This window comes from Thunnus thynnus, chromosome 10 (assembly GCF_963924715.1).
Source record: "Thunnus thynnus chromosome 10, fThuThy2.1, whole genome shotgun sequence".
Classification (NCBI taxonomy): Eukaryota; Metazoa; Chordata; class Actinopteri; order Scombriformes; family Scombridae; genus Thunnus; species Thunnus thynnus.
Window position 1 is genome coordinate 5,589,383 of NC_089526.1, and position 27,181 is coordinate 5,616,563.

Genomic DNA, 27,181 nt, shown 5'->3' on the forward strand with positions numbered 1-27,181 from the left:
TACTTCATCTGGAACCTGTAAAAGAAGAAAATGGTTAAAACTAAATAATTGGAAATGGAACATGGAAATAAACTCATAGATTAACTAACCTAACATCAAAATAGTTATGATGTTGCCATAGGTTTTATTGATGTTGCGTAACGTGTATTTGCTATCTCTCTACACAAATGCTGATTAAAAAGGAGCCACAGTGTTGATTAACCGCTACAAATATATAACAACAACCAAAATAGCTAATTTAGGCTATTTCTGTCTACTGCAACAGGGGTATTCAATCTTGATGACGTACATTTTGTCCATCAGGTCATGTTATCTCATTAAACAAGTGCTATAGCAGTCTGAATAAACGTAAAACAAAGCACAGGACTCCTCCCTGGTGAATCTGTGAAAAGTGATAAGTGAAATGTCTGTTATGTAACCACTATTAAGTCGGGCAATGGTTCCCAAAGCAAGAAACACTACCTCGATTTTTTTTTTTTTTCCATCCTGTTTCAGGTTTTGCAAACGTCAACAGCTGACTGTACACAAACTTGGATCCAGGCTGTTTCCTAGCAACACAATTCTGATTAGATTATGTATTTGGTGGTGCAGGTGGTTGAGGTTACGATGGCAAAGCATCCACAATCATCACTGAGCCAGTGGTGTCGCGCACCGACCTGCCAGACAGAACCTTGGGTGTCACAGGCTCATCAACGGTAACTGTGGAGCCATCGCTATAGCAACAGGCTCCTCCAACAAAAGGGCAAGGACCTGCAGCGGTACAGCTGCTGCAGGGTTTAAGAAGCACACGCAGTCATATACACACAGGTGGATGTATTCGATTTTCCACATGATGAAAAACACACAGTCACTGAAATACAGCAAATGAAGAAGTGTGCACGTTTTAGAGCACGTAAACACACACACACAGATTGCCTTTATGAGCCTGGTTTGGAATTATATTTTTAGCCCTACAGAGTATTTACATATTTTGCAGCTGCATATTTGTAGACTGACTTTAACAATAAGAGCAACAACTAGTGGAGCAAAAAATAAGCAAATAAGTGTGAGGTTGTGTCCGAAATCACTCCCTATATATGAAATAGTGTGCCATTTTATTTGAGTGTCTGAATTAAAGGGGACATATTCTGCACATTTGCAGGTCTATATTTTTATTCTGGGGCACTACTGGAATATCTTTGCATGATTTACAGTTTAATAAACTACTTAATTATCTTATATTTACCCTTTACTCAGCCCATCAGTTCAGCTCCTGTCTCTTTAAGGCCGTCCTCCCGAGGAGCCCACTCTGTTCTGATTGGCCAGCTCTCGGAAGCTGAATCAACCATTAAAACAAACTATATTTGTAGGATTTCACTACTTTTTCTTGCTCTTTAATCAAAATGTGAACTTCTCAAATATATCCATAGTTCGAGCCCAAATCTGATCCAGATTAGAAGAGTAGACAATGCAAACAAACATGGAAAACCCTTAGCAACAACCTTAGCAACAAAGGCTATGCAACAGACACATTATTATAGATCTCACTGCTTTTCTTGGCAAGACGCTCTGCATAGCATTCAAGCACTAGGATTGGCCAGGTGTCCATGCTTGTACCGCTAGCCTGCTACTTCCTGTCTGTATGTTCTGTAGAACTGGGAGTTAACAGCTTGAGTCAAGCATAGAGGCTGTATTATGTGTAGCTTGGAGAATATAGCAATATGGGGCACTGAATTTGATGAATTTACTGTTTATCAGACCACAAATGAGACAAGAATTAGCAAAACACACCGAGTCTCTCTCACTTGCTCTTTTCTTTACCGTCTCTTCCTGCTGGAGATAAATTAACGGAAAGCAGCTGTTGGTGGTTTCAGAAGCAAGGCGGCCGTCTGGCAGCTCAGGGATCCCATTTTGCCCTCGTCTTTCTTCCTCGTCAGATATCTTTTCCCAGGACTGCTGCTGGTTCTGCACTGAAGAGCTGCATGCCGGCCAGAGCGCGCTGCAGGATGGATAGACGTGTTGCCAAGGTCCGCCATTTGAACTGCAGTTTTGGGACATTTTGGAGGTTTGCACCGTCCTCCAGCACCGGCCGCCCTCGCCTCAGCTCCCAGCACCAACACCACACCAGTTATTCTTTTTTATTTCTGGGCAGTGAAAAAGTAACGGCATGTACACTAATTCCTGCTAAGAATGCAAGCTACAGCTGTCAGCGATGACACAAAATGAAGATGATTGATTCGTGTATGAAATATAGATTTAGTGCAAAATTCAGGGTCTCTGTTATGAAGGGAGTAGTAAATGATTGAAGAGAGTGTAAGTTTCGTCACAGAGTCTGTATGGTGGTCTTTTCTATCCCGCAAGCTGCTAATGTGGCTAAAAACCATCAAGTGGAAGTTGAAATCTGAGATGTCAGAGACGGTAAATCAGAGGGATTGACAGATAAAATACAGAGAGAGAACCAGAGAGAACGGTTGAGCTGTAAAGTGTAAAGCTCATCAGTTGTGGCAGATTCAGTGCAGATGTGGGATGCCGGAGGGAGCGGCCATGTTAATTATGAAACACTCTGGGGAAGGAGTGTGTTCACTTATACACACACACATATATTATACAGTCATGCTCAGTGTGCACACAAGGTGAAGAGCATAGCTTTGGTGTTTTGCTGAACCATACAGGACCATGAGTGCTAATGAATGTATTTGTATGATCTATAAAAATGTGTATAAACCCACTGAAGCTTCACTAATTTATTTACACTCTTCCCCAGCGGGAGGCTTCATGATGATACTGGTTTTTTTTATCATAGCTAGTAAAAAATACTAATTTTCTGTGGTTTTATGGTGTTTTATGGCTTATGGTTTTCTGATATTTTCTTTTCTTTGTTTTTTGGAGGTTCATTTAGTTTTTATTTTGTTTCTTAGGGAATTCAAACAGTGCGGTTTCTGCTAAATTATACAAAATTGTCCACTCACAAATTAGCCTTTTGTTTCTTGGCTTTTCCATGAGTTTTATTCTATTTTTTTTTAAAATCCTAGATGCTAGAAATCCCATGTTTTGGCCAGGTGACACCCCTGCTTTAAGCCATCAGCATATCCAGTCAACAAGAATGGTAAGAAAACATCAAATACATCACATAAGTTTCAAAATGAACTCTTCTCACCTCTCAAATGTGATGCAGGTCAATGCAAAAGGACAAACTTAACATCCAGACTTCATCTTATTGTTTGCTTTACTGACGCGAGAGCAAATTCCAACAGACACATGTCAATCATGTTACTCTCCGCTGTCAGTATCATTCATATTCTTTGTATATCTGTACACGCTGAACATCAAGGGAGAGGTGAATGAGAAATATGCACCTAAATATAGAGATCAGACATCAGCAGTATCACGGCAGATTGTGAAGTAACTGTAAGGGTCACTGGTTTGAGCCCATGTGTCAAGTTTAAAATGCCCTTGTGTAAAACACTTCCTTCGTCCTCACTCGCTGTCAGATATTCTCAGGCGGAGCATCAGCAAAATGCAAATTGGTCAGTTTTTCTTGCTTCTTTAGCAGGCAGCTGGTTTGTCTTCAGACTGTTTTCTCTCTGCTCTGGAAACCAGTCCATGACAGCAGTAGCTTGGAGGTTTGGGAGTCTGACTTGGGACTGGATGGTTGCCCGTTTGAATAACTGGCTGACTGCAAAATAATCAGACAAACACTCCCCCCAACAGCTACTGAATTACCCTTCAGCTGGCTGCTTCAAAGGGAAATATATTATCGGCATTATCTATAGATAAAAGCTTTTGGTTAATTTTCTTTTAACGCTGAGCAGCTGGACTTTTGTGTCTCTAAAAAAAAACAGCCCAAGATTTACTCCAAGTGCCAGAAGCCTGACCGACTGTGAAAATGCAAGACAACATCCCCTTAATTTTAACCAGGCTAGTAGCATTAAGGCGTCTTTATGCCTCAAACAAAGTGTTTGTCTGATCTTCGAACAGCGTCTGAATCCCCGTCCCTCCACACCTTTCCAACATACGCGTGTGGAGTTTAAAGTAGGCAGGATTTGAACTTCTTTCTCAAGCTCCTTTTATTTCATACCACCACTTCCTTTGCTTTTCGTACATACAAACGAGTGAAACACCATGAATGCTTTTGAGGAGAGACTGTATGAAAGTGTGAAGGTATAAATACATTTGCCTGATACATCATACAAGCTAGTTTGTTTTGGAGCCTGACCTGTACTCTAAGAATATCTGTATTTCAGGTCTGAGTGCTTCTACACAACCTCAGCTGTACTTTGAAATCAACACTAGCTAGCATGGTCACACAGTAATGTACATGTAATGCTAAACAGCATATAGCCCTGTTGATTGTAAGCACATTAACATGTGAATTCAACATTGTTAACATGCTAACATTAGTGTGTTCGGCTAAAATTCTGTTCATGCTAATGTTAGCATGTTAAATGTTAGTGGTTCTCATTCTGCCTTCCACAGAAATGTATGGTAATAACAATAAACTTGATTTGATGTGAACATATGCACATTTCCAGATCTATATTTGTAATCAGGGGCTCTATTAGAATATTTTTGCATGATTTACAGTTCCTTATTTAACCCGTACCGACCCTTTTTGCTGTTAAAACCTGAGCTAACTACAATTAGCATTAGCATAAAACATAGGAAAACTATTTGAAAGCTAAACCTCATTAAAATCTAAATGAACTTGGCCTTTAAAAAAAGATGCTATCCTACTCAAAGTAGAAGAGAAATCAATAAAAGCAAATGCTCTTGATGAGATAGTATGTATTATGTTAATTACAATATCTGTAGATACCTAACATCAAAAATTACATGTGGAGACATCTTACCCAGCAGTGGGGTAAGACAACCTTTAGCTTTTTTCTTTATATTTGCAAGAACTACATTTAATATCCTACCGACATATTACCCATTAACCGTGTTGGCATATGCCTGATGATACTGAACAAACTGAAATCATATTCAAACACTTTGTGTCTTTTCAGTAAATTAACAATGTTCTAAAGGAGACGTCTTCCCACATTTCTACAGATGGATAAAAAGTAAAAAATGTTTGTTTCTATGCAGGTACGGTTGTCAAAACATTCATAATAATGATATAAAATATTTCTATCAGAAGAACAAGACAAGACTGCAGCCAACAACAACTGCGGTTGCACCGAGCTGTATGTTTAATCTGTGTGTAAATCTCTTGAATGGAGCTGTCTAAGGATGCAAAATGAATTTGAGTGTAAACTGACAGTAAAAGTTGTATCATATCATTAAAATAAAAGAGCCTCATGCTTCACGTCTTAACTGAAGATGCACCATCATTGTTCCCACAATGCTTGATGTGTATTTACGCTCTTACTCTGCTCATCTGACACAAAAAAATTTAAGAGCTCTTTTCCCACCATCCCCCTCCTCTTCACCTCCCACTGAGGGAGTAATCACCCTCTGGCCCCTCATCCCTCTCAATAACATCCTCATGGTCAATCTGCCGGACAGAGAAATCCCCCCTCCTGCCAGATTACAGCGCTGGACGGCTGGGATTAGGTTTTAAATGGCGATGGGAACCGTGTTATTCTTATCATTTCCCCTTCATGCGCGCACACACACACACACACACACACACACACACAGATGCTACAGAGTGCTAAGCAGCTAAGGCAGCAAAACAACCACACCATGATTTAGGGCTTTTTGTAGCAAATTGGATGTAGAAATACAGAAAGTAATGTAATGACCTAGAATGAAATTTGCAGGTTCAATCTAAATGTACAACAATCTACAAAAGTAAAAAAAATGATTCAGTATTTCCGCTACATCAGTTAAATATATTAAATAACTGAATAATGTGACATTGTTGTGTTATTCATCAGTTATTTAATTGAATTTTAAACCAATCCAGTCCTCAGTTTGTTTCTCTCAATTATCAATTTTGTATAAAACGTTTTGCAGTGATTACATTTGACATGTAAAATAGAAGTAAACAAATAAACAAGCCTTTATTCCTGAATTGTAGAGTTTTTTTATTGATTTTTTTTTACAAGTTGTGATTGGTTCATTTAATATATTCTGTGAAGCAACCATGTTATCATGCAAATGTGCTGTGTACAATTAACTAGTACCTCTGGAGATGAAATAAAGCATTTTGTCGTATATATTACAGTTTGTTTCAATCATAAATCAAATCTGAAAAGAAAAAAAAAATATATGTGGAAGCTGATGTCACACAGTATCTCTGTAATACAAAAGATGAAAGAAGTTTGAGTATAGACGTCACTATTTTTCCAAATAAGAATGAAACACACGCGTCCACAATAGCTCGATAAGCCTGTGATGTCACTACAAACTGTGCAGTTTACACACTGTGAATGAATTATGTGCAGATGTTTTGTAGCAACGTCCCTAATCCCGACACAAAGGCGACAGATAATCCAGTTTCTCCTCCTGGAGCTGCTCTTTGTGAAAAACACGGACACAATGGCAGAAAATACAGTAACAAACCTCGTTTTTTAGTCTACAAATCCTTTATTCACAAGGAAACGTGATATCTTTTGGGTTTTGGGGAGATTACTTGTCTTGTGTTTCTTCTTTATTAATTAATATCATAGTATATAGTATATAGTATAGTAGTATATAGTTTACTCAGGTAACCTTTTTCAAATACTCAGGACTCATGCCAGTTTTCTCTTAAATCACTTCTTAAAACTAAATTTTATCAGTCGACCTTAGAAAAAGTTAAAGTTTGATACCTTATTTTTCATCTTGTTCTGCATCTCAGATTTGGCTCATTGAATATATAATCTGGTTTACTGTTTTATTTATGTTATTGGTTTTGTCTCTTTCATGTGAAGCAGTTTGTAACGCTGTTTTTTATTAGTATAACTACTTTATGGGCCACATGTATGAATTGCTAAGTGGAAGTATGTGTACTGAGGTACTGCACTTCAGTATAATTTTTGAGGTTCTTGTACTTTGAGGATTTTCATTTTGCTTGACTTTATATTTTTCTCCACTAAATCTCTGAAACATTGCACTTGAAATGTTTGACTTCTGTCAGCTGTCGTTACTTTGTAGATTACGATCCAGTCAACATGAGAAGTTTGTAAAATATTGTTTTTATTTTAATTGTCCAACAGTATGATGAAGTCGTCAGATTCAGTGATCTTTCCATGAGATACTGTTCAGAGTTTAGTGCATCAATTACTTAAACCTCTTAAAGGAGCTGTTATCCTCTGATACATTTTAAGCTCTGGTATGTTTTGGTGCCAATACTTTTTTTCTTTTATCTAAAGGGACTCTACTAATTTTCCATGTCTCAGTCAATTTACGAGTCACTGGAAGTACTTCACAGCCTGTAAAAACAGTTGTATAATGACTTCTGTAGCTCAACCAGGTGTTTCAGCTTGAGTTGCATTATAGGAAGTGTAAAGTCAGGATATCTCTGCCACTGCAACGATTTTGACTATTCTTATAAATCTATAATCTGTCTTTAAAGTGCAGTATTAAATCACTGGAATAATCTTGATGATCAGAAAACTTCTACAACAGGTTAAAGTAGCATTAATAGATTTCTGTTACAAGCTGTAAACACAACATTGACAAATTATAACTGTATAAAGCTGATGTGGTCAACGCGTTGCTTGTACACATCCAGGAGACAATCAGCAGCATTAACATTTGAAGTCATTTTCCCTTCCAACTGGCAAATATAAGTCCAATATTCACTCTCCTTCTTTGGTTTCCACCAACCCTGAAGGAAAATATCTGGCTCTTCAGCTGCTAAATGCTCCACTATGTTCACCAGCTAGTCGCTAACTTTTTCTGTGTTCTGCTCAGTAGTGAGTGAGTAGTGTACAGTGGAGGTTTTTCTGGTGAAACAGCTTCCTGCTGCTGCTGGAAACGAGGTTGATGAAAACAAAAAGCTGAAAGACAGTAAAACATTACATTGAGCTGAGGAGAACAGCATAGTTGGGTGATCATTCTGTGGGTTAATCTATATGAAATATAAACAACCCATCAATCACATTACAGTCATTTGACCCACTGATTATTGCAGCTTTATACACAGTGGTTGCAACTTTTACTTAAAAACTACTTCTACAACTGGATAAAAATGTACCTCAAATTATAATATACCACACTTATTACTTAATATCAATGTGTTGATGTTAACCATGTGTTGGTCTTAAAGGACTAGTTCATCCATTCTGCACTACTGTAGAAATATGGCAGTGCAACATGGCGAGCTCTGCCAAGTCTGTTCTGCTCGATGCCACTTAATTCTACACACTGCTCCTTTAACTGTGGCCAATTTTACTTCACTTACTGGTCTAGAAAGGTCTGTCATGCACTAAAAGGACGGGTTCACAATGTTTCAAGTCTGTCTTAAAACAATAATTTCCTCCTGTTCATACTTAGAGGATCTCTTCATAATGCACTTACAATGTAAGTGATGAGGGACGAAATCCAGAGTCCCTCTTTGCAAAAATATATTTAAAAGTTCATCTGAAGCTAATATGAAGCTTCAGCTGTCCAAATGAGTCAAATCAAGTAGATATCTTTCAACGTTAGTCTTTTTAGTGCCAAAGTCCCTCTTTTTGTTACTATACTTCCACCGCAGCTCAACAGGGAAACACAGAGGGAATTTGATGCTTAAGACTAAATGTGTCAGATATCCACTTGATATGACTAACTCAGACTGTTGAAGCCTCATATAAGCCTCAGATAAACTTTTAAATGCATTTTTGCACAAAATGCATTTAAAGGTTTCACTGAAAAGTGCATTTGAAGGATCTTTTAATCACCAGTATGAACAGGAGGAATGATTACAGCCAGGAAAACCTCCTTTAGGGTTTATACGGACACCTGACTGTTGTTTTAAGACAAACTTGAAAGATTATGAACTTCTCCTTTTGCCCTGTATGAGTCTAAACCAAAATTACTTTGCTGGTGACCAAATACAGCACATGATCCCGTAGTTATTGACTAGTCCAGCTTCCACCTGCTGGGCTCATTTTATTACCTGTGGATATTTTCCAGACTGGTATTTCACAGTAACACCTGAAGCTTATGAGATTCAGCATGGCTTATGAAAAGCTAATTTTGTGTCTTTGTGTGTGTGTGTCAAGAAGCAGTGAGGAAAAATGGAACCAAGAAATGAGACATCAAACTCATACAAAACACAGTTTATTCGACAGTGTCTAGGTCCAAGTACCAACAGACCCCATACAAAATAAAAAAAGGAAAAACAAAATGCTACAAACTTCCAAAGAACAGAGATAACTTCCATCTACACAAAACTTCTCCTTAAAAATACATTACCATTAACACAAAAAAGTATCGATTAAAGATAATATATGTAAGGGGATTCCCGTCATATTTAAGTGACATTACATAACAAGCCTGGTAAGATGTCGAATGGATCGAAAGGAGGGAGCGGTGAACGAGAGCGTGAGTCGAGATGTGTGTGTTTTGTCTTCTTCCAACAGGCTGGGAGAAGAGGGGCAACAGTCAGTGATGCAGCAGTCGTGTGGGCGGGAAAGAAAAGAAACGATTAAAAAAAAAGAGGAAACGAAAGGAAATGGCGACGAGAGGTAGCGAAGGGGTGCGCAGAGAGGTAGCAGATAGCAAGAGGAAGATTTCTAGAAGAGGTAGCTAGCAGATGAACGAGGAAGAGGTAGCAGAGATACTAACAGTGCTAGCGGGGGGGGGGGGGGGGGGGGAGTCGTTTGGGGTTAAGACTTCACATTAAAAAAGACCTTATTTGAGCTTATTATTAACCTGTGTGTCGACTGTGGAGAGATGAAGGATGACGAGCACGAAATATTTTAGTATATATAGGTTACTAACCCTTTTATTTGTTAGAATAATTCTATATTTGAAGCCAACATTCATGTTAAACTAAATGTATCAAGCGAATGCAAGTCACGTGGAAGGGAAATTAACTATAAATATAATATAGACTTTATTTTAGATTTGTTTAAAGGCTAAAAACAATTAGTTGGCAAAACAATCTTGTCACAAAGTACTTTAGTAGGAGGTGTTTCTTTTCCCCAGAGGGTTTTTAATTTTTAAAGTTGAGATTGCGACTTCATTCTTGATCTTGGAAGAAGCAGCTGACAAAACTGGATGAGAAGATCTCAGAGCGCCCGGAAAAAAACTGAACATCTACAATTTCCATGACGACTGGGTGAACTTCATCTGCTGAAGATCATGTGATACTACAGCTGATTAGTTGATCAACAGAAAATTTAACCAGCAGCAATTTAGATAAATCAAATAATCGTTTTAGTAAGTTTCTAAACGAAGGGTTTCAGCTCAATCTCAAATATAGAGATTTAATGATTTTCTTTGTTGTACATGATAGTGAACTGAATTATCTTTTGGGTTTTGGACTGTTGGTTGGACAAAATAAGACATTCAAAGATGTCAACTGACTTTGGGAAATTAGCAGGCATGTTTGTCCTGTTTACTGACATTTTATTTACAAAATTGATAAAATAAAAAAAATAATCAGCAGATTATTCGATAATGAAGATAATCGTTAGTTGCAGCCCTTTGTGATACGATCAAAAGCTCTGGAGCTGCTGCTAATAGAGACTTTGTGGCAAGATTGCTTTACCAACTGCTTTTTTTTCTGAGATCAATAATGATGAATCAACAGGAAATCTGGATAATTGATAAGCAATTGAAATAAATATTTGCAGGTTCCAGCTTTAATTCTCAGTATTTGCTGTTAATGTTTTCTTTAAATAAACAGCTGTTTATATGAAATAAGCGACCTGAAGATGTCACCTTGGACTCTTCTAAATTTTCTGGGCGATTTTCCATATTTTGACACTTAATTGCCTTATCGATTTAACCATAATGAAAAAAATAAATGTTCATTGGAGCCCTATATTTGCGGTTGTTCCCCTTGTTTAGATTTACTGCAACATCACAGGACAAAATGATCTGATGACTAAACTCTGAAATCACGATTGCTTCTCCTTGTTTGTTAACACTTGAGGACGTTGAGGTGGTTCCTCAGGTGTGTTAACACACAGGAATGAGGATATTGCTAACCTTTACCATGGCTAGTGGCTAAAAAGCAATGCACAAAGGTGTGTGTGTGTGTGTGTGTGCGCGTGTGTGAGGTCGGGTTATGAAGTGGAGTAGGAAGGGGTTAGCGAGGTAGGCAGCACTAGGCGTTAGGAAACCGAGCAGAAGAGAGGAGAGGGGGGGGAGGAGGTGGGAGGAGGCGGGTTTATTGGCTACAGTATCAGCACCTAAAAAACATCTAGAAGCCCACTGCGCTGAGGAAGAGCGTCGTTCATGTTCTGATGTTTCAGTCGAGCCGCATCACAGCGTCTCCCTCTCTGTAAAAGGCTGTGTGAAGGTCAGCAGGAGATTATATGTATGTGTGAGTGTGTGTATATGTGTGTGTGTGTATATGTGTGTGTGTGGTTGTCCAGTGCTTTGTGGCAGGGTCTGGCCAAGTCGGTGTGTGCATGCAGCCTCCAGTGTGAGCCTCAGCTTAGCTTACGTTTCTGTGTGTGTGTGTGTGTGTGTGTGTTACAGTGGTGTGGGTGGTGGGAGCAGGAGGAGGAATGACGGGTGTTTTAGCTTCCTGTCCTTCCTCAACAGTTTGACTTGAACAGTTTGTGCCAGTCATGTACTAAGATTTTACATCTCTCACATCTTATGCATTAATGCTTAAAAGTTTTTTTCTTATTGTCAACAACTAGAATCAATGTATTGATTCTCCTCTGTGTCGTAGATCTCTGTTGTTGTCCAAAGTTATTATAAACACATCGATGAGCAACACTGTTGCACTGGCTGACGTGTGTTAATTCACAGCAGAAAATAGTCCAAATTCACTAATCAATCCTGTTGAGTAACATTTGTTGAATTCAACAGAGGCCAACTGATTAGCCTTCTTTTAAAATGAAATTATATATTTGTGAGGTGTTTCGAAAGATTTGTCTTTAACAGGAACCAGTGAGTTTGGGGTTGAGTGCCAGTCAAAGCAGAGTAGTCAGAGAGTCAGAAGGTTTTGTCTTTTCATGCGATTTGTTGAAAATAAAAATCCAGCCTCATATTTTAAATTCAGTCATAAAAAAACAAACAGTTCCTGTCATATTGGGGAATGATGTTACAGGTTTTACAGCATTTTGAAAGGTCATCTTCAAACTCTTCCATCTTGTAGTGACGAATATTTGCTTCTATGTACAATGAGTTAGTTTTAAGCTGTTTCACAAGGTCCGTCTCTACTGCTTGACCCACACACGGCAACTACATGAGTAAGGTAGCGTTGCTCTTCACTGTGGGCTTTTTTTGTAATCATGACAAGACAGAAGAGTCTTAAAAAAACCTGTCAAACGTTGCTTTTTGTCCTTTTACCTGCCTCTTTTAAAATATTTCAAATGTAAACTTTTTAAGCGACAGTTACATGAGAGGCACAGACCGGTCAAAGGAGGCAAAGCAGACGAGTGAACCGCCATCAAAACACCCCTCTGACTTGAACACACACACACACACACACACACACACACAGAACTACAGTGTATCATTTAAAGAGGAGTGAGAGGTAGATACTCGACAAGACAAGAGTGAGGGCAGGCTGGGTGCTCTCTCTATGTGTGTGTGTGTGTGTGTGTGTGAGCGTATTAATGTCTGATTCATCGTCTTCTTGTGTGTTACAGCTCAGGCTGATCAGCGCACAAACACACCCCTGTATGTCTGAAGGCTCTCTGGTCTCACTAGCTCCCCCTAGTGTTTGGCTTAGAGGAAAGAGGCACCAGACAGGAAGATGTGTGTGTGTGTGTGTGTGTGTGTGTGTGGTTTTGTGTGTTAAGAGACGGGAAGGGGAAGGGGAAGGGGAAGGGGGGGGGTTACAGTGTCATTTAAAACAGCATTGGGAAGAGAAAGGTGAGACAGACGGAGCTTTTTCATCTGTTCTGTCTCCTTGTTTTGTTTTCTGTACACAGAGTCATTCTCTCTCCAGCCTCCATCTGGCCCAACAGAGCAGAAAACAGTGTTTATTACTAGACGAACCTTGCCGCTGTGCCCTGAGAGGAAGTCTGGATGTGTGTGTGTGTGTGTGTGTGAGAAATTGGGTCACCCTTGCCACTGAACCCTGAGTGTGTGTTTGTGTGTCTTTAGATGAAATTTATGGTTGTTTTGGGTGTTGTGGGGGAAAAAAATACCGAGCCAGTTGCAAAGGCCATCAAAAAAGGGGGGCTGAGGTTCAGAGACAGAGTTAGATTTGTTTGTGTTTGTTTATGTGTGTGTGTGTGTGTGCTTTTGTGTGTATCTGAGTGTGTGTGTGTGTGTGTAGGTCTTAGTTGTCAGCCACACGTCCACTCGTGGGCGCTGGAGGACCAACAGGAGCTGCGGGTATCGCTTCAGGCTGTGCAGGTGGTGGGCCAGGGTCTGAGGAGAGGAAAGATGCTCAGTTTAGAAGAAGAATCTTTTGCTGATCTTATTATGTGATGTTATATTGTTTATTTCTACTGTATTGTCTGTTTAGAGTACCAGGTGTAAGCAATCTGTTTCCACCGTTTGATGAGGACCCTGTGAGGTCGAAACCAGTGACCAGAGCGAACGTTTTCTTTTACAAAGAACACAAATGCACCACGGGTTTGATCTTTCCTGGATCCACCGGAAGAGTTCTTATGTAAATCTCAGGGGTCATGAGATGTTTAACAGGTCAGGAAAGAAAACGCAAAATAATGCTTTATTTTTTCTTAAAAAAAAAAAAAAAAAAGGGAAAAACACTTTGGTTTAACTGCTTACAGGTCGTAGACGTACAACTGTGGCAAAGGTAGTCAAATGTACATATTTTTGATTTAATGGCTCACAAATTTTTAAAAAGTTTAAAAATCACTGGAGTAGACTTCATGTATAGAAACTGGCTCCTAATCAAATAATCCAGATTCAATGTTGTTTCTTTTCTGGGATTTAAAACCTACAAACTACAAAGACTGAAGGAGGATTTTAATTCCTGTAGGAAAACAGAGAGCACCTGTCTGATGAACTCTCATCAGTCTGCTAAACTGTTTTCATCATCAAAGTGCCAGAAAACGTCTATTCATGGTAATCCAAGAACATAAAATTGGAAAAATCATTACATTATTAAAGTGTCTCTGATCACATTGAAGCTACAGTTTACATGAAATATATTCGGACCTATTGTTTTTTGATCATGTTAAGTTATTTTAGATATTTGTATAGTGATATTTAAGTACGTTAATTGACTGATTTAACTTTTTTTAAATGTTAGTCTTTGCTTTACTTATAAAAACATGTCATGATGATTTCAGTTGCTGTTGAGCTGCAGGATCAACAAGGTTCTGGTTTGGCCTGTGATGTGATGCTAATAAAGCATTTAGCTGCAGCAGATATTCATATTAAACACCAACTGTCTGCTCTTGGGTCACGGCCATATTTAGATTTCCAGACACATTTTTCTCTTCGGTTGTTTGTGGTGTAAATACTGGTTTAAAGTACGCTGGCTCTGGTGAATTGAACGGTGTACTCAGCACCCAAAAATAAATCCCCTTAATAAATCTGATGTACACAAACATACGAGTTTATACATGTAAACACACACACACACACACACACACAGCTCAAACATCATGAGTGAATGTTGCAGAAGTGAGGTTTGTACTCACACATGCCGTTGGGAGCTCCGGGGTGACGTGGAGGCATCATGGGAGGCATGCCGCCAGGAGGGGGGCCGGCGGAGGGCGGGCCGGGCATCATACGGCCTGGCATCGGCTGGCCTGGTCCCATTGGTCCTGTAGTGCAGGAAGTATGGAGGGAAAACTTCAGACACTGGGAGGTATTGTTTGTTTTACTGAATGTAATCAAGAGTTTGCTGTGGTTGGTGGAGTTTTAATTTAAAATAATGTGTAACCATGGCAACAGATGACCCAGCAGCACACATGCTTTGCATTCGTGTCTCTCACCTGTCTGTCCTGGATGGTGAGGAGCCATGGGGTGGTGACCCATCGGGGGGTAGCCGGGGTGCATGGCGGCACCGGGCGGGGGCCCTCCGTGGTGGGGTGGTGGTGCTCCATGGTGAGGAGGAGGTCCTCCGTGGTGTGGCGGGGGCCCTCCAGGGTGCATGCCTGAAGGAGGTGGCCCGGAGTGGGGTCCAGGGCCTGAAGCCTGTCCCTGTCCTTGAGCCTGAGCGGCGGCGGCGGCGGCTGCGGCAGCTTGCTGCTCCATCTGCTGCCTCGCCTTCATCTCGGCGTATTTGAGCTGCTCCATGTGGAACGCCTGACGCTCGGTGAGCAGCTGCTGCCTCTGAAGCTCCAACTGCAGAGAAAGAGAGAGATGGAGGAAACGCCAAGAAAGATGATTAAATGAAGACGACCAACAGCGAGAACAACTGACAGCGACGCACTAATGACTGATGGGTGACGGTCACGGTGGAGGACAGTTGGATTTAAATTTGACAACTGTCCCCATTTCATCCTTAAATATTAGCACAAGAGAATGTGGAAGAAGGTTTAAAGGGTTTCTTTGCTGAACTATTATCTTCAATATTAATAAAAACACTCTGGTTCTTTAAAACAAAAGTCTTCTGAACAAATGTTTGACTAAATCTCATCAGAGGGGGATGTGCGGTTTGAGGTTTTGTCAGAGAGAACATTTAATGCAATCAAGCACTAAAAACAATAATAAACACTACATCATATGAAAGCTCTGTTGTCCCTGCAGCTACGGTTTGTGGTTGCCTGCACGTCTGCACGGGAGACGGTGCACCGACTGATTCAGTGTTTGTGTCTCTAAGCTGAACTGTGTGGATCTTTGTTTTTGTTTTTTTTGTTGTTTTTTTTTTTTTTTAGAAGCTAAGTGTTTTATAGCCGATGGCAGCAGCAGCAGAGGTTTGGTTTCTCTTCAGTCTTGAGAAAGCTTATATAAACCACAGTCCTTTTCATGCACTATTTACAGCTGTGAAAACTGGGCTACGGTCCGGATGCTTCCAACAGGAGAACACAGTTTTACACTCTCGCTGGCGTCTCCGGGGATAGACCAGCGGCAGGACACACACACACACACACACACACACACACACACACACACACACACACACACACACACACACACACACACACACACACACACACACACACACACACACACACACACACACACACACACACACACACACACACACACACACACACACACACACACACACACACACACACACACACACACACACACACACACACACACACACACACACACACACACACACACACACACACACACACACACACACACACACACACACACCAGAGGGCTATTCATTTACCCTGTAGAAGCAGGTAACAGTCTCACTTGCCTGACTATACAACCGCTTTACTCTCAAAATGTTTTATTTGCAATTCATCACCCCTCACAAAGAGGTAATTCGGCGTGTCCTCTTCAGTCTTGGTGGAGGACTTGGACCAGGTGGGAAGCCAACTTGTACAGCGGCCAATGCTGGCAGATGAACTTCAAATATTTACTGGCTACTTGTGTCAATTCAGCAACCACACAACTGTGTAATATTGGTCATTTTTGGATAATAATTCCAAAAACCTGTGTTTGAAATTCAGTGCTTTCCATGTACACTTCTTTGTTGTTGAGTGTAAACCCGATTTCCAACGTTTTTGTCATCTTTACATACACTGGCATTCTGAAATTATTTATCCATCATTTTAGATTTTTGTCATTTTCAATCCCCAACCGATGTTTATTTGTTTTCCCTCTGGAACCACAAACAAACAGGCTTTATACAACTGTTTTAGTTGTATAAACACTGAAGATATTAACTATTATGAGCGATTCGGTACCAATCTAAATCCAAGAAGACTGAACAAGGTACCTTTTTACCTCAGCTGGGTTGTGATTACATTTCACATCAATCAGAAATTCTTCTGACTGATCAAAAATAAACATGTCTCCTGTTCAGCAGAACACCTGTTTAAGTTTTTTTTTTTTTTTTTTTGAATGTGCATACTTTTTTCTCCTAATTGTTGAAACGCTAAATATAATTAGATTCAATAAGCGGTTTGAAAGGATTCAGATTAAACACTTAGACTCCAATTTTGGTCTAAACATGCTGCACAGTGTTTCCTTCACTTTCTGACAGTTATGATACTGAACCATCAGACTGTTACATTTGAATGTGGGGAGATTGTAAATGTGTTTCATGTTGTCCAACGTAGGGCTGCAACTAACGATTATTTTCATCATCGATTAATCGTTACCTTAAAGATTTTTAATTTACTCTCACGTATGACAAAGAAAAGCAGCTTGAAAATGACTCAGAAGAGTTGCTGATTCATTTTTGAGTTGATCAACTATTTGATTAATTGACTAATTGTTACAGTTCTCGTCCAATGTTTAATATTTACATTTACATTTAAGAGAGTGGCTGTGACTTAAAGCTGCATGATGAGCGTCTGTTATCAGTGACTAACTAGCTGAGAGCTCTTCTTGAGCGTACAGGGAGTGAAAGTGAAATACACCAGCTGGAACTCAATAATCAATACTGTGCCGTCATCCTTCTCAAAGCACAACTTACGGCTTCTTTCTCTCGATCCATGATGGTCTCGAGCTCCTCGAAGTGCCTCAGCTTGATCTCTAGCTTCTTCATCTGGGTCTCCACCAGCAGAGCAACCAGGGACTTGATCTTCCTCTCCTCCACCGCCGCCAAGTGCTGAGAGGAAGGATAAAGACGAGACAAACCGTAAATATCTGATCAATGTCAAACAACGACATGACGGTTACATCATCATGATATCTTGACTTGATGTTTGGCTCATTCTGGGAGTTAAACTGTGACAAGAATTTCACCTTGGTGGTGTAACCCTTTCTTTATACATTTCCTATGTTTTACAGGAATAAACCACAGAGGTTTCTAGTCAAGAAAAAGCACAAGTTGTTGCTTTATGTCTAAACCAATCCTTAAGGAGCGCTACATCCTTGAGTACTGTGGCTTTAGTACACATATTTGAGTAAAATTGTAGCCAAATAACAGGTGAACACTGGAAACATGAAACTTGTGTGTTTTCTATGACTCAGTCAGCACTGCCGCAGTCTCACCTTGGCCTTTGTGGCAGCAGACGCCAGGGCAGCGGCGGCCGCGGTTGCGATGTTTCCCTCTCCGATGTCGTGCTCTAGCTTCTTCCTCTTGTCCTCTCCCTCCTCCGTAGCTGCCTTCTCCTCTTTATCTTTCTCCTGCTCCGAGGACGACGTCTCCATAGCCTCCTCCTTGTCCTTGTCTGACGGGGACGAAGACAGAAAGCAGAGCAGACGGTGTCAAACACATAAAAATGTCCTTCTGAACACTAAAAGTTTTAAAGCAAAGCTTTAACTTTTGCTGAACAGCGACTCCTGTGGCCACAAGTGGCAATTACAGGATAACCATTATATCATGGCTTGTAAATTGCTTGTTTTGTGCAGTTCCATATGTATTTTATTGTTGAATTTTATGTATTTTAAAGGCCTGAGAGTAAAAAATGTCTATCATAATTTCCTGCAGCCCAGGATAAAGTCTTCAAATGTCTTGTTTTGTCCGACCAACAGTCCAAAACCCGAAGAAACTCAGTTTACAATTAGATAAAACAGAGAAAATCAGCAAATCTTCATATTTGACAAGCTGGAACCAGCAAATGCTTCACATTTTTGCTAATTATCAAAATGATTATCAAAATAGTTGCAGATAAATTCTGCCAATTGACTAATCGCTGCAGGTCTACTTTACTACTACTAACAAATAAATAAATAAAATCCTACACATCTCTGATTTTACATAAAGAGAACAAATCTTTTAATACGTAGACCTGACAAAGATCCTTACTGGATTAAAACATGTTCTAGTTGCGAGCTCATGAACTAGAAGTGTGTTGGGACATTTTTTAGTATTTTTGTCATGAATCTCAGCGTTACCTGCTGGAGCGGTCTTCGCCTCGCCTCCCTCTTCGCTCTCCTCCTCGCGCTCCGACGTCTCCGCTCCCTCCTTCTTCACCTTCTCCGTGGTTTCTGTCTTGTCGCTCTTCTCCGCAGACTCGCTGGGCTTCTCCGCTTCGTCCTTCAACTCCGCCTGAACGACGAGGACACGGACAGATGATAAAGTAAGTACAGGCACACAAATGACTGACATACAGTATCAAAGGAGAACATCAACAAAAATAAATGTGGATACAATCGTTTTGAGGGGTCATTCTAATTTAAATCTATGTGGCCAGTAACAGCTGGTAAACGCTGTGATGCACAGGGTATTAAAGGGAAACAGAATACTGGGTCGAATCATGACCCCTATTCACTTTCCGGGGACAATCGCTGTGATTCGGACAGAGTGTCTGACACTGGATAATGGATGCTAATGAAGAAGCCATCAGGCACAAAGCTGCCCAGCAGAGCGTGGACAACGTTAACTGCCGTTACATTCACCCGCTGGGCCTTTTCCAAACTATATGGTCTAAATGTAGAGGAATCAAATACAAGGTGGGACAGAGAAAAAGTGTCAGAGGGAGGACGAATACAGAAGAACAGCAATGGGACGGCTGACAAAAAAACAGACAAGCACCAGGCAATTTAGTCACTTTTAAAACGACTGATATTAAAATATAAATCAAATGAGTGCTTCTGTGGATCCACGGAGAGGTCAGATTCATACTAAGAACAAACCTTGACATGCATTTTCATTCATAAATGCATGACATGTAGGATGATGCCTGGAGATATGCAAACAGATGACCTGATTTGATTTAAAAATTGAAGAGATTGTGCCTTGCCGTCATTGCACGTAGCTATTTATAGTAAAACACTGAAAGCTTTAAGGCCATTTCTATTCTGTTGCATTTGGATATGCATAACTCTTTATGTTCAGTGTGTATATCAAGGCACAAAATTAGCACCAACCAAATACTGATGAAATATACAAGTGGCTGGTAGATTTGCTTCACTCACCAGCCAGAAAAAAAACAATTGTGATCTATAGAGAAGCTGGTAAAATTTAATCATTCACCAGTCATTTGGCCGGTGGACAAAAAAGTTAATTTTGAACCCTGGTGTACATGCTGGGGTTGTGGGGTTATAGTGTCTATAAAGCTTGCAGGTTATGAAGTTATACAGCGAGAGAAGAGACTTTTGTTCCCCGTGTTTGTTCCTCAGACAGCACTTCTCTCCAGGCTGGGAGCAGTTTTATGGGATATTTATGTTGCCTGAGAGGAGGCGTTGCCTGAAAGGTTAAAGTCAGGGGGGGAAAAAAAAAAAAAAAAGTCTCTCATGAAAAGTGAACACTATAGATTACATCAAAGACCAAAACATGATCGTCAGCAGTGCTACTCTGCAAGATGTGCAGCGATATTTGGGGTGCAACTCATCTGCAAGGGCAGTGCAGCAACCGCTATACTTATCTTGTGCTTCATCTTCAAAAAAAAAAAAAAAAAAAAAGGCAAGTGTTCAGGTGCATTTTGGATTGAATAACTTAATAATTAGCTTATCGAGACAAATGTTCAGTATTTTTTGAATACTTCATACACCATCAAAGACTACCATTAGCAGAGAGAAGCACAGAAGTCCAGCACTAACAGTCGAGACCAGCTGACCAACACACACTGCAGCACTTTTAACAAAACTTCAACCAACTCTAGTTGAGCAAAGAAAACAACTCAGTATGTTTCATTTCAGAAGCTCCTGTTCCTGTACGTTTTTTTTTTGGATAACCATAGTTTTCCCTGATATCAGCGTTGTAGCAGAGAAGCTGCTCTCCACTGCTGGAGACGTCACATTAGTAACAACAAAACTACTGAAAAGTAGCATTTTGGTCAACTTGTGCTGTTCTTAATTGTGCTTCATATATATACACATATAACGTGACTTTTCCTGAACTTTGAGCGGTTTCTTTTTTGAAGTATTCTTACCTTATCGCCCTGCTGGGAGTCTGTGTCCGTGTCAGTCTTTTCTGCTTCTGTGGTTTCTGTAAGTGACAGAAGGGCAGAGAAATGTCACATCACGTCACAGACTAAAACTGATCCTGATTATTATGCTGTAGCCTAAATTTTCATTTCAATCCCTTCCCAAATGAATCGCCTAAAAAAAAAGATACAATATGTAAGATTTGGCGAGATCCAAATAACACCGACGACGTCTGCTGATGCAGACGCTGGCCGGGTGAGACATCAGCTGGCCGTCTCAGCTGCATGATCCAGTGAACTGCACCGGGTTGCACCAGCTATGTGTAAGCTGGCATGATGGCATTTGGCATCGTAGCACATTGTAGTAAGTTAGATCGATATTGAAATATCATGAATAAATTAGGTGCTGGATTACCATGTTGCAAAATGGCAGCAATTAATTTTAAAAAAATGATGCTGTGTGGTAGAAAAAGCGCTGTTATGACATTTTATGATTTACACCTGCCCTCGGGGCATGTGTGTAACTATTCAGTTGTTACTCAGAGTTACGTTGTAACTCATCTCTGTGGTGAAACCGCTTTCTGATCCGTGCAACTCTTTTGTAATTTACCACTGGCTCTGATGTCTCTGTAGTATTTTAATATCTAGAAGCCTCCGCACAGACTCACTGTAAACATTAAGCTATAGTCAGTGAGTGATAACGGTGGTGGGGATATGTTGTCCCCTATTTGTTTGGATCAGGTGGTCAATCCTTACATACTGCACCTTTAAAAAACAAGTAAAAATCAGGGTGAGATTCTGTTCACGGATGCATAATCACACACACAGATTAGAGATCAATTTTCCACATGTTGGCAACAGAATGAGGCAACAGTGTCAAATCCAAAGGTTTTCTGTAAAATGCATTTAAAGACTCTCTGAAGGTAAACACCATCATAAACAAGTGTTTGAGAGAAAGACATCAGGAGAGGAAATTAAGGCCAAGGACATTTTTAGCGAACAGGCCTAACAGGAAGAGTGTGGAGTGTGAGTATAAGTGTGAACACGCACGTGACCGGGTGAACACATGTGTACCGTGTCTCGGGTGCACTTGAGCGTGTGTTAAAGGTCTGAATATTGATTGTGTGACGCGTGTGTCGGTCCAGCGCTTCGGGCTGGTCGAGGCACTGAATGCATTTAAAGTTTACTGATTGCAACTGTGGCTCTTAGAGGGCGTTTATTCAGGTGTAACAGATGATTGTGGTGTTGTGTGTGGATGTGTGTGTGTGTATAGAGAAGAGGAAGAAGTGAGCAAAAGTGAAAGAGAGAGAGAGAATTTTTTTAAGAAAGCACAGAGGCAAATAGAGAAGGAGAGAAAGAGATAAGCACATGGTAGAGTGTGATGACCCAGTTTTCTGCTCCCCCTCCTCCCACTCCCCCTGCCCCATCTGCCACCGTTGTTTTAATCCACTGGTTACTACGGATGTATGCACACACACACACACACACACACACACACACACACACACACACACACACACACACACACACTCCTGCATTGTTCATCCCTCTGCTGATAAAAACTGAGAGGTGCACCGACTTCAAATGTCAAGACATGATTATCTCTGTCTGATATTCAGGTGAAAACAATCTTTTGTGTTAAAAGTTGGAGGAAAAAATAAAGAGTGATGACACTGTCCACTCTTCCTTTGGCCTTAACATGTCCTCTCACACACACACACACACACACACACACACACACACACACACACACAGCAGTATTCTGCACCACAGATGTCTCTTCCTGCTAGATGGCTCGCTAGTGAAACTGATTATCTGCTGCCCTCTAGTGGCTGCACATCACAACACACAAAACTACCGAACCCTGTGTGGATCAAATTTTACTCGTTATAACTACTATACATATATTCCCTCGCTTTTTTAAACTGATGTTGTTTTGTTTTTTTATTATTTCTGTTTTGTAACAATTTTATTATTGTTTATTGATGCTGTTTAATGTGAAGCAACTTTGTAACTGAGTTTTACACAGTTTTATACTTTCATTCGTGGGTTTCTGACGTTTGTAGCCCTCGTTAGGTGTAACTCACCCGTCTTTTCTGGCTCATCTGGGGCGGTGCCAGCAATGCCGCTGCTCTCCAGGCCGAAGGCGGGGTCCACCTTGCCCGTGCTCCTGGCCGCCTCCTGCACCTTTTTCACGTGAGCCTCCACCAGTTCAGCGGGCACCTCCTCACGCACACGGGAGAACTCCTCTGCGGACGGAGGACATTTTCCATTTTCAGTTCATGACCGACATTAATATGATACTCTCAAGGTGTGTTCAGAGTGAAAAATGCTACTGCCTCGCATTATTTGCAAAAAAATGACTGCTGGACCGTTTTGGATGTCATTATCAGTCAATTTAACAGTCAAAACAGTTTAATCTTACCTAGAGCTGCCCTGGCGGCAGCAGACGCCACTCTGGGATCAACCACAGAGGCAAGGAAGGCAACAGTACTCATGACGGGGTTTCCAGACTGGCTGAAGGGTATGGGCTGGTAGGCGAGAGGGCCCAGGGAGGCCTCGGTGCTCTCCAGGTACGGATCCTCGATGGGCAGCCGCAGGAAGTGCAGGATACACTCGTCTTGGGTGCGTGAACCGACGTGCTCCGACACTTTGTTCCAGTCGTCTTTGAACATCTCGAGGGCCTGTTAGCAGGTGAGGGGAGTTATAACATTAGGGCTGCGACTAGCAACTATTTCCATATCTATTAATCTGAAGAATAATCTTAATTTTGCGATGAATCTTATAGTCTATGAATTGTTTAAAAAAAACAGTGAAAAAATTGCATTCACGGTTTCTTAGAGGCTACTGTGATGTGTTTAATTTACTTGTTTTGTCTACTAACAGTCCAAAACCTTCAGCTTTTCAATTCACTGAAGAAAAACACAACATTTGAGAAGCTGGAACCAGACACTGTCTACATAATATGAGTCTTAGTGGTCATAACACTTTGTCAGTGTGAGCAATATTGATTGATGAGCAACTGAAGCGAGGGAGGACAGAGCTACAGATTTAAGGTGTGTAAGGTAGATGACAGGTGGAGGGAAAGAGGTTTTTGCATAGTGGAAAGGAGTGTAACTCACAAGCAAATAGAAAGAGGAGAGAGAAGGTCACTGTGAGCAAGGAAGGAAAATTTCAGTCAGATAAATCAAAAAAAGGTGCAGGGCTTACAGGAAAAGTTGGAAGAATGAGGAACAAGTGGGAAGAGAGAGACAGATGGAGGACATGCAACAAGTGCAAAAACCATATTATGTGTCCATCAGTGTTTATGACATCTGGATAGAGGAAGAGACCGAGCAGCTAAAACATAATTGACAGTATTTTTTTTTTGCAGATTTGTCCTCTCCTATGTCCTTGTGGGACTCACCTCCAGCAGCAGTAGAGTCTCCTGCTCGGTCCATTCCCTGGTGGAGTTCACCCCTTTACCCTACAGGCAACCAAAACCAATATATTCACATTAAGAATCACATTAAGATAGGGATCATATAATAGGAATGTGTATTAGGAGTATTTAAAGTAGGATAGCAGACACATTTTCATTATAACCTCCAGCACAAGGTGAAAAAACTAATTATTATACATGTGTTGATACTGCTGTTCACCCTTCTTAATTTACTATTTTAAAAATCAGGAATCATAAACGTAGAAAAACATATTAAGTCTGGTGTTGTGTGCTGACCTTTTTCTTGTTGTAGAGGTCGGTCCGAAGGCCGAAGTTTTGCAGGTCGATGGGTTTGTCTTTGCCTTTGTCTGGGAAGTTGGGCATCTGCTGCGGAGGTGGAATCTGGAGGGATGAAACATATCACATTAAGCAACCAGACAACCTATATATCAGTTTGTCATTGAGTTTTTAAAATAATCCATTTCTTGGAAACAGCACAGAAAGGCATCAGAAATCCAGAGAGAGCAACACGTTACATTCTCATTTCTCCTTCCATCCATCAATCACTCCAGTTTGCTCACTTTAGTCATCCTTACCGGAGGAGGTCTGTGGTTCAGGGGCATGAGGCCCGAGGGTGTGTCGGCCAGCACGGTGAAGTGGGGTGTGGGCGGGGGACCCATCGGCAACGGGCGACTGTCTGAATCAACCTGATAGTTCACCAAACCCCACTGCTCCAAGAACGCATGAACCCTGGAGACACACAGCGATGACATTTTATTATATATCGTTTGAGCATTTTTATGGTTTATTTAAATTCATTCATAAAAATAAAGTAGAGAGAGCTAACCCCATCATAAAGATGTGCACCGTGGCCTGCTAGTGTTTAAGTGCTGCTTTGCTTTAGTGACAGTTCAGACACTGAGGTTGAAAAAATACATGGATTCACTACGCTAAGATGCTAATAATCATTAGCAAAGCAGTTTAGAAAACATTCAAGTAGCACTGACCAACGCTTTCGCCAGTCAAAAGGTCATATCAGCTGTCACTAATTAATGTTAATTCTGTGAGTAACTTCGTGACAGGCCAAAATTAAACTCATTATCTGGTTTGTGTGCTCTCTGCAGGCATATGTTTGTAATTATACTCTTCAAAGAGTGTTACTCCAACAAGAGTAATATGTCCTTTCAATTGTCTCCCAATTGAACTTTCGCTTTAAAACTTAATTTTTTTGAACTTTCAGTATTTGGATCAAGTAGCTTGTAAAAAATAAAGAATTTGAAAAAATCAGATCGGACTCTGTATCGGCAGAATAAAGAGAAACTTAGTTCACCTCATGATAGCGCAGACGTCCCCGGTCAAGTTCCTGCGGCAGGAGGTGGAGGTGAGGTACTCTTGAGGGTTTAGCCGATACGTGTCAATCATGAAGTTGCGGTAGGCCAGGTATCTGTTCAGGAGTCGGGAAGAACAGCGTTAGCGGGGCGTTACTGTAATATGCAGGTATGTGTAGATGCTGGGTGTGCGTCTAAACTCACATCTCTGGAGTTTTGGACTTGTTCTTCCCGTTGAAGAACTCAGGCAGGGCTCTTCTCTCAATCTCATGAATGCTGGCAGAGAAAGAAATAAATTTAATAGTTGAGCACTGCTGCTGCATCTGGATTCAGCCAAATGTACACACACACACACACACACACACACACACACTAACACACGCCTTCTCCTGTGACCTCCGGGCTTCCATACATCCTGACCCAGCTCTTACCAGTTGTAGTCAAACCAAGCGCCGTAGCTGGGGATGATGATGTGGTGCGTCTGTTCGGTCACGTTGTCCTCGCTCGCGTCTATCAGTCTGTTTATTTCAGCTTTGCCCTGATCCTCGTCGTCCTGCAGTCGATTTATTTAGAGAACACGTTTAAAAACAAGACAGTTTGAAAAACACCTGAATTTCCCCCCCATGGTGATCAATAAAGTGTTTACTGCAGCATTACACAGAGAACAAATAAATAGTAGAAAATAAATAAATAATAATACATTTGGTGTTTGCAATGGAAATAAGATGCATTGATTTCTTTTTAAAGGCCCCATATTCCAAAAAGCCAAAAAGCTCCAAAAATCAAAGAAACTGAGATGATGTTGGAGTAATTTATTATTTTGGTGAAAAATTGTCTCACATTTTAATACGTCCAGCTCCAACACTCAACCCAAATTAATATTAATTAATGGCATGTAAAAAAAAAACGGGCACCAACGCCTTATCTGTCTGAAAAGTTAAAATCAATAATATTAAACATTTTCTTATCCCTCAGACATGTTTCTGGATTCCCTTCATTCATAATAATTTCTTCATTTCACTTGTTGACGTGTTAGGAAGCTGTGATTAAATTTAAGGGTTTCTGTGAACAGACTGATGACGAATTTTGTAAATAATTATTTTTGTCGTGATTAGTCATTTATAACTTGCTTGTTATACCTTGTTTCACATGAGGTTATTCTTGTATTTTGTAGGGTTCATTTCATGGAAAAATAAATACCTTTTATTCTAAAATACATTTCCTCCTATGTGATAGTGTGCAGTGGATTGAAGCAGAGACATTTTTTGTTTATGTGGCATTTATTTTAGAAAACTGAGCTACTGTTACACGACCTTTGACCTACACTGAGCTCTAATAACTTAAGAGTGTCGATTTGTGACGTTCTATACAGCTAAAAATATATATTATTTACTTCCCTAGCACTCACACACACACCTACAGTGTTTGGTTTGATGACATAAGCAGACAAGGAGTCATGAATCATCTTCTTACCTTTCCACCAGACAGCACAGAGTCATCCTCCATGTCATCTGGAAGAATAAATAAAAAAACAA

At 40.5% G+C, this 27,181-nt stretch overlaps 1 protein-coding gene across 6 annotated transcripts in view; it reads right to left on the reverse strand.

The window, feature by feature from the left end:
- Positions 1-9,158: 9,158 nt before the first annotated feature.
- Positions 9,159-27,181, reverse strand: part of smarcc1a (SWI/SNF related, matrix associated, actin dependent regulator of chromatin, subfamily c, member 1a) — a 28,681-nt gene continuing 10,658 nt past the window's right edge. For 3 of the 6 annotated variants that reach the window (XM_067600591.1, XM_067600586.1, XM_067600590.1), the window contains 16 exons: positions 27,120-27,157; positions 26,078-26,199; positions 25,851-25,922; positions 25,649-25,762; positions 24,915-25,068; positions 24,616-24,720; positions 24,304-24,363; positions 23,323-23,581; positions 22,985-23,146; positions 20,904-20,959; positions 18,925-19,078; positions 18,079-18,257; positions 17,558-17,692; positions 14,943-15,294; positions 14,646-14,771; positions 9,159-13,401 (listed from right to left, as the gene is read on the reverse strand). In XM_067600591.1, the coding sequence (XP_067456692.1) occupies positions 13,310-13,401; positions 14,646-14,771; positions 14,943-15,294; positions 17,558-17,692; positions 18,079-18,257; positions 18,925-19,078; positions 20,904-20,959; positions 22,985-23,146; positions 23,323-23,581; positions 24,304-24,363; positions 24,616-24,720; positions 24,915-25,068; positions 25,649-25,762; positions 25,851-25,922; positions 26,078-26,199; positions 27,120-27,157 (2,180 nt within the window). In that variant the 3' untranslated portion in view covers positions 9,159-13,309. Of the gene's footprint in view, positions 13,402-14,645; positions 14,772-14,942; positions 15,295-17,557; positions 17,693-18,078; positions 18,258-18,924; positions 19,079-20,903; positions 20,960-22,984; positions 23,147-23,322; positions 23,582-24,303; positions 24,364-24,615; positions 24,721-24,899; positions 25,069-25,648; positions 25,763-25,850; positions 25,923-26,077; positions 26,200-27,119; positions 27,158-27,181 lie in introns of all 6 variants that reach the window. The other 3 variants (XM_067600587.1, XM_067600589.1, XM_067600585.1) reach the window with 1 other exon arrangement.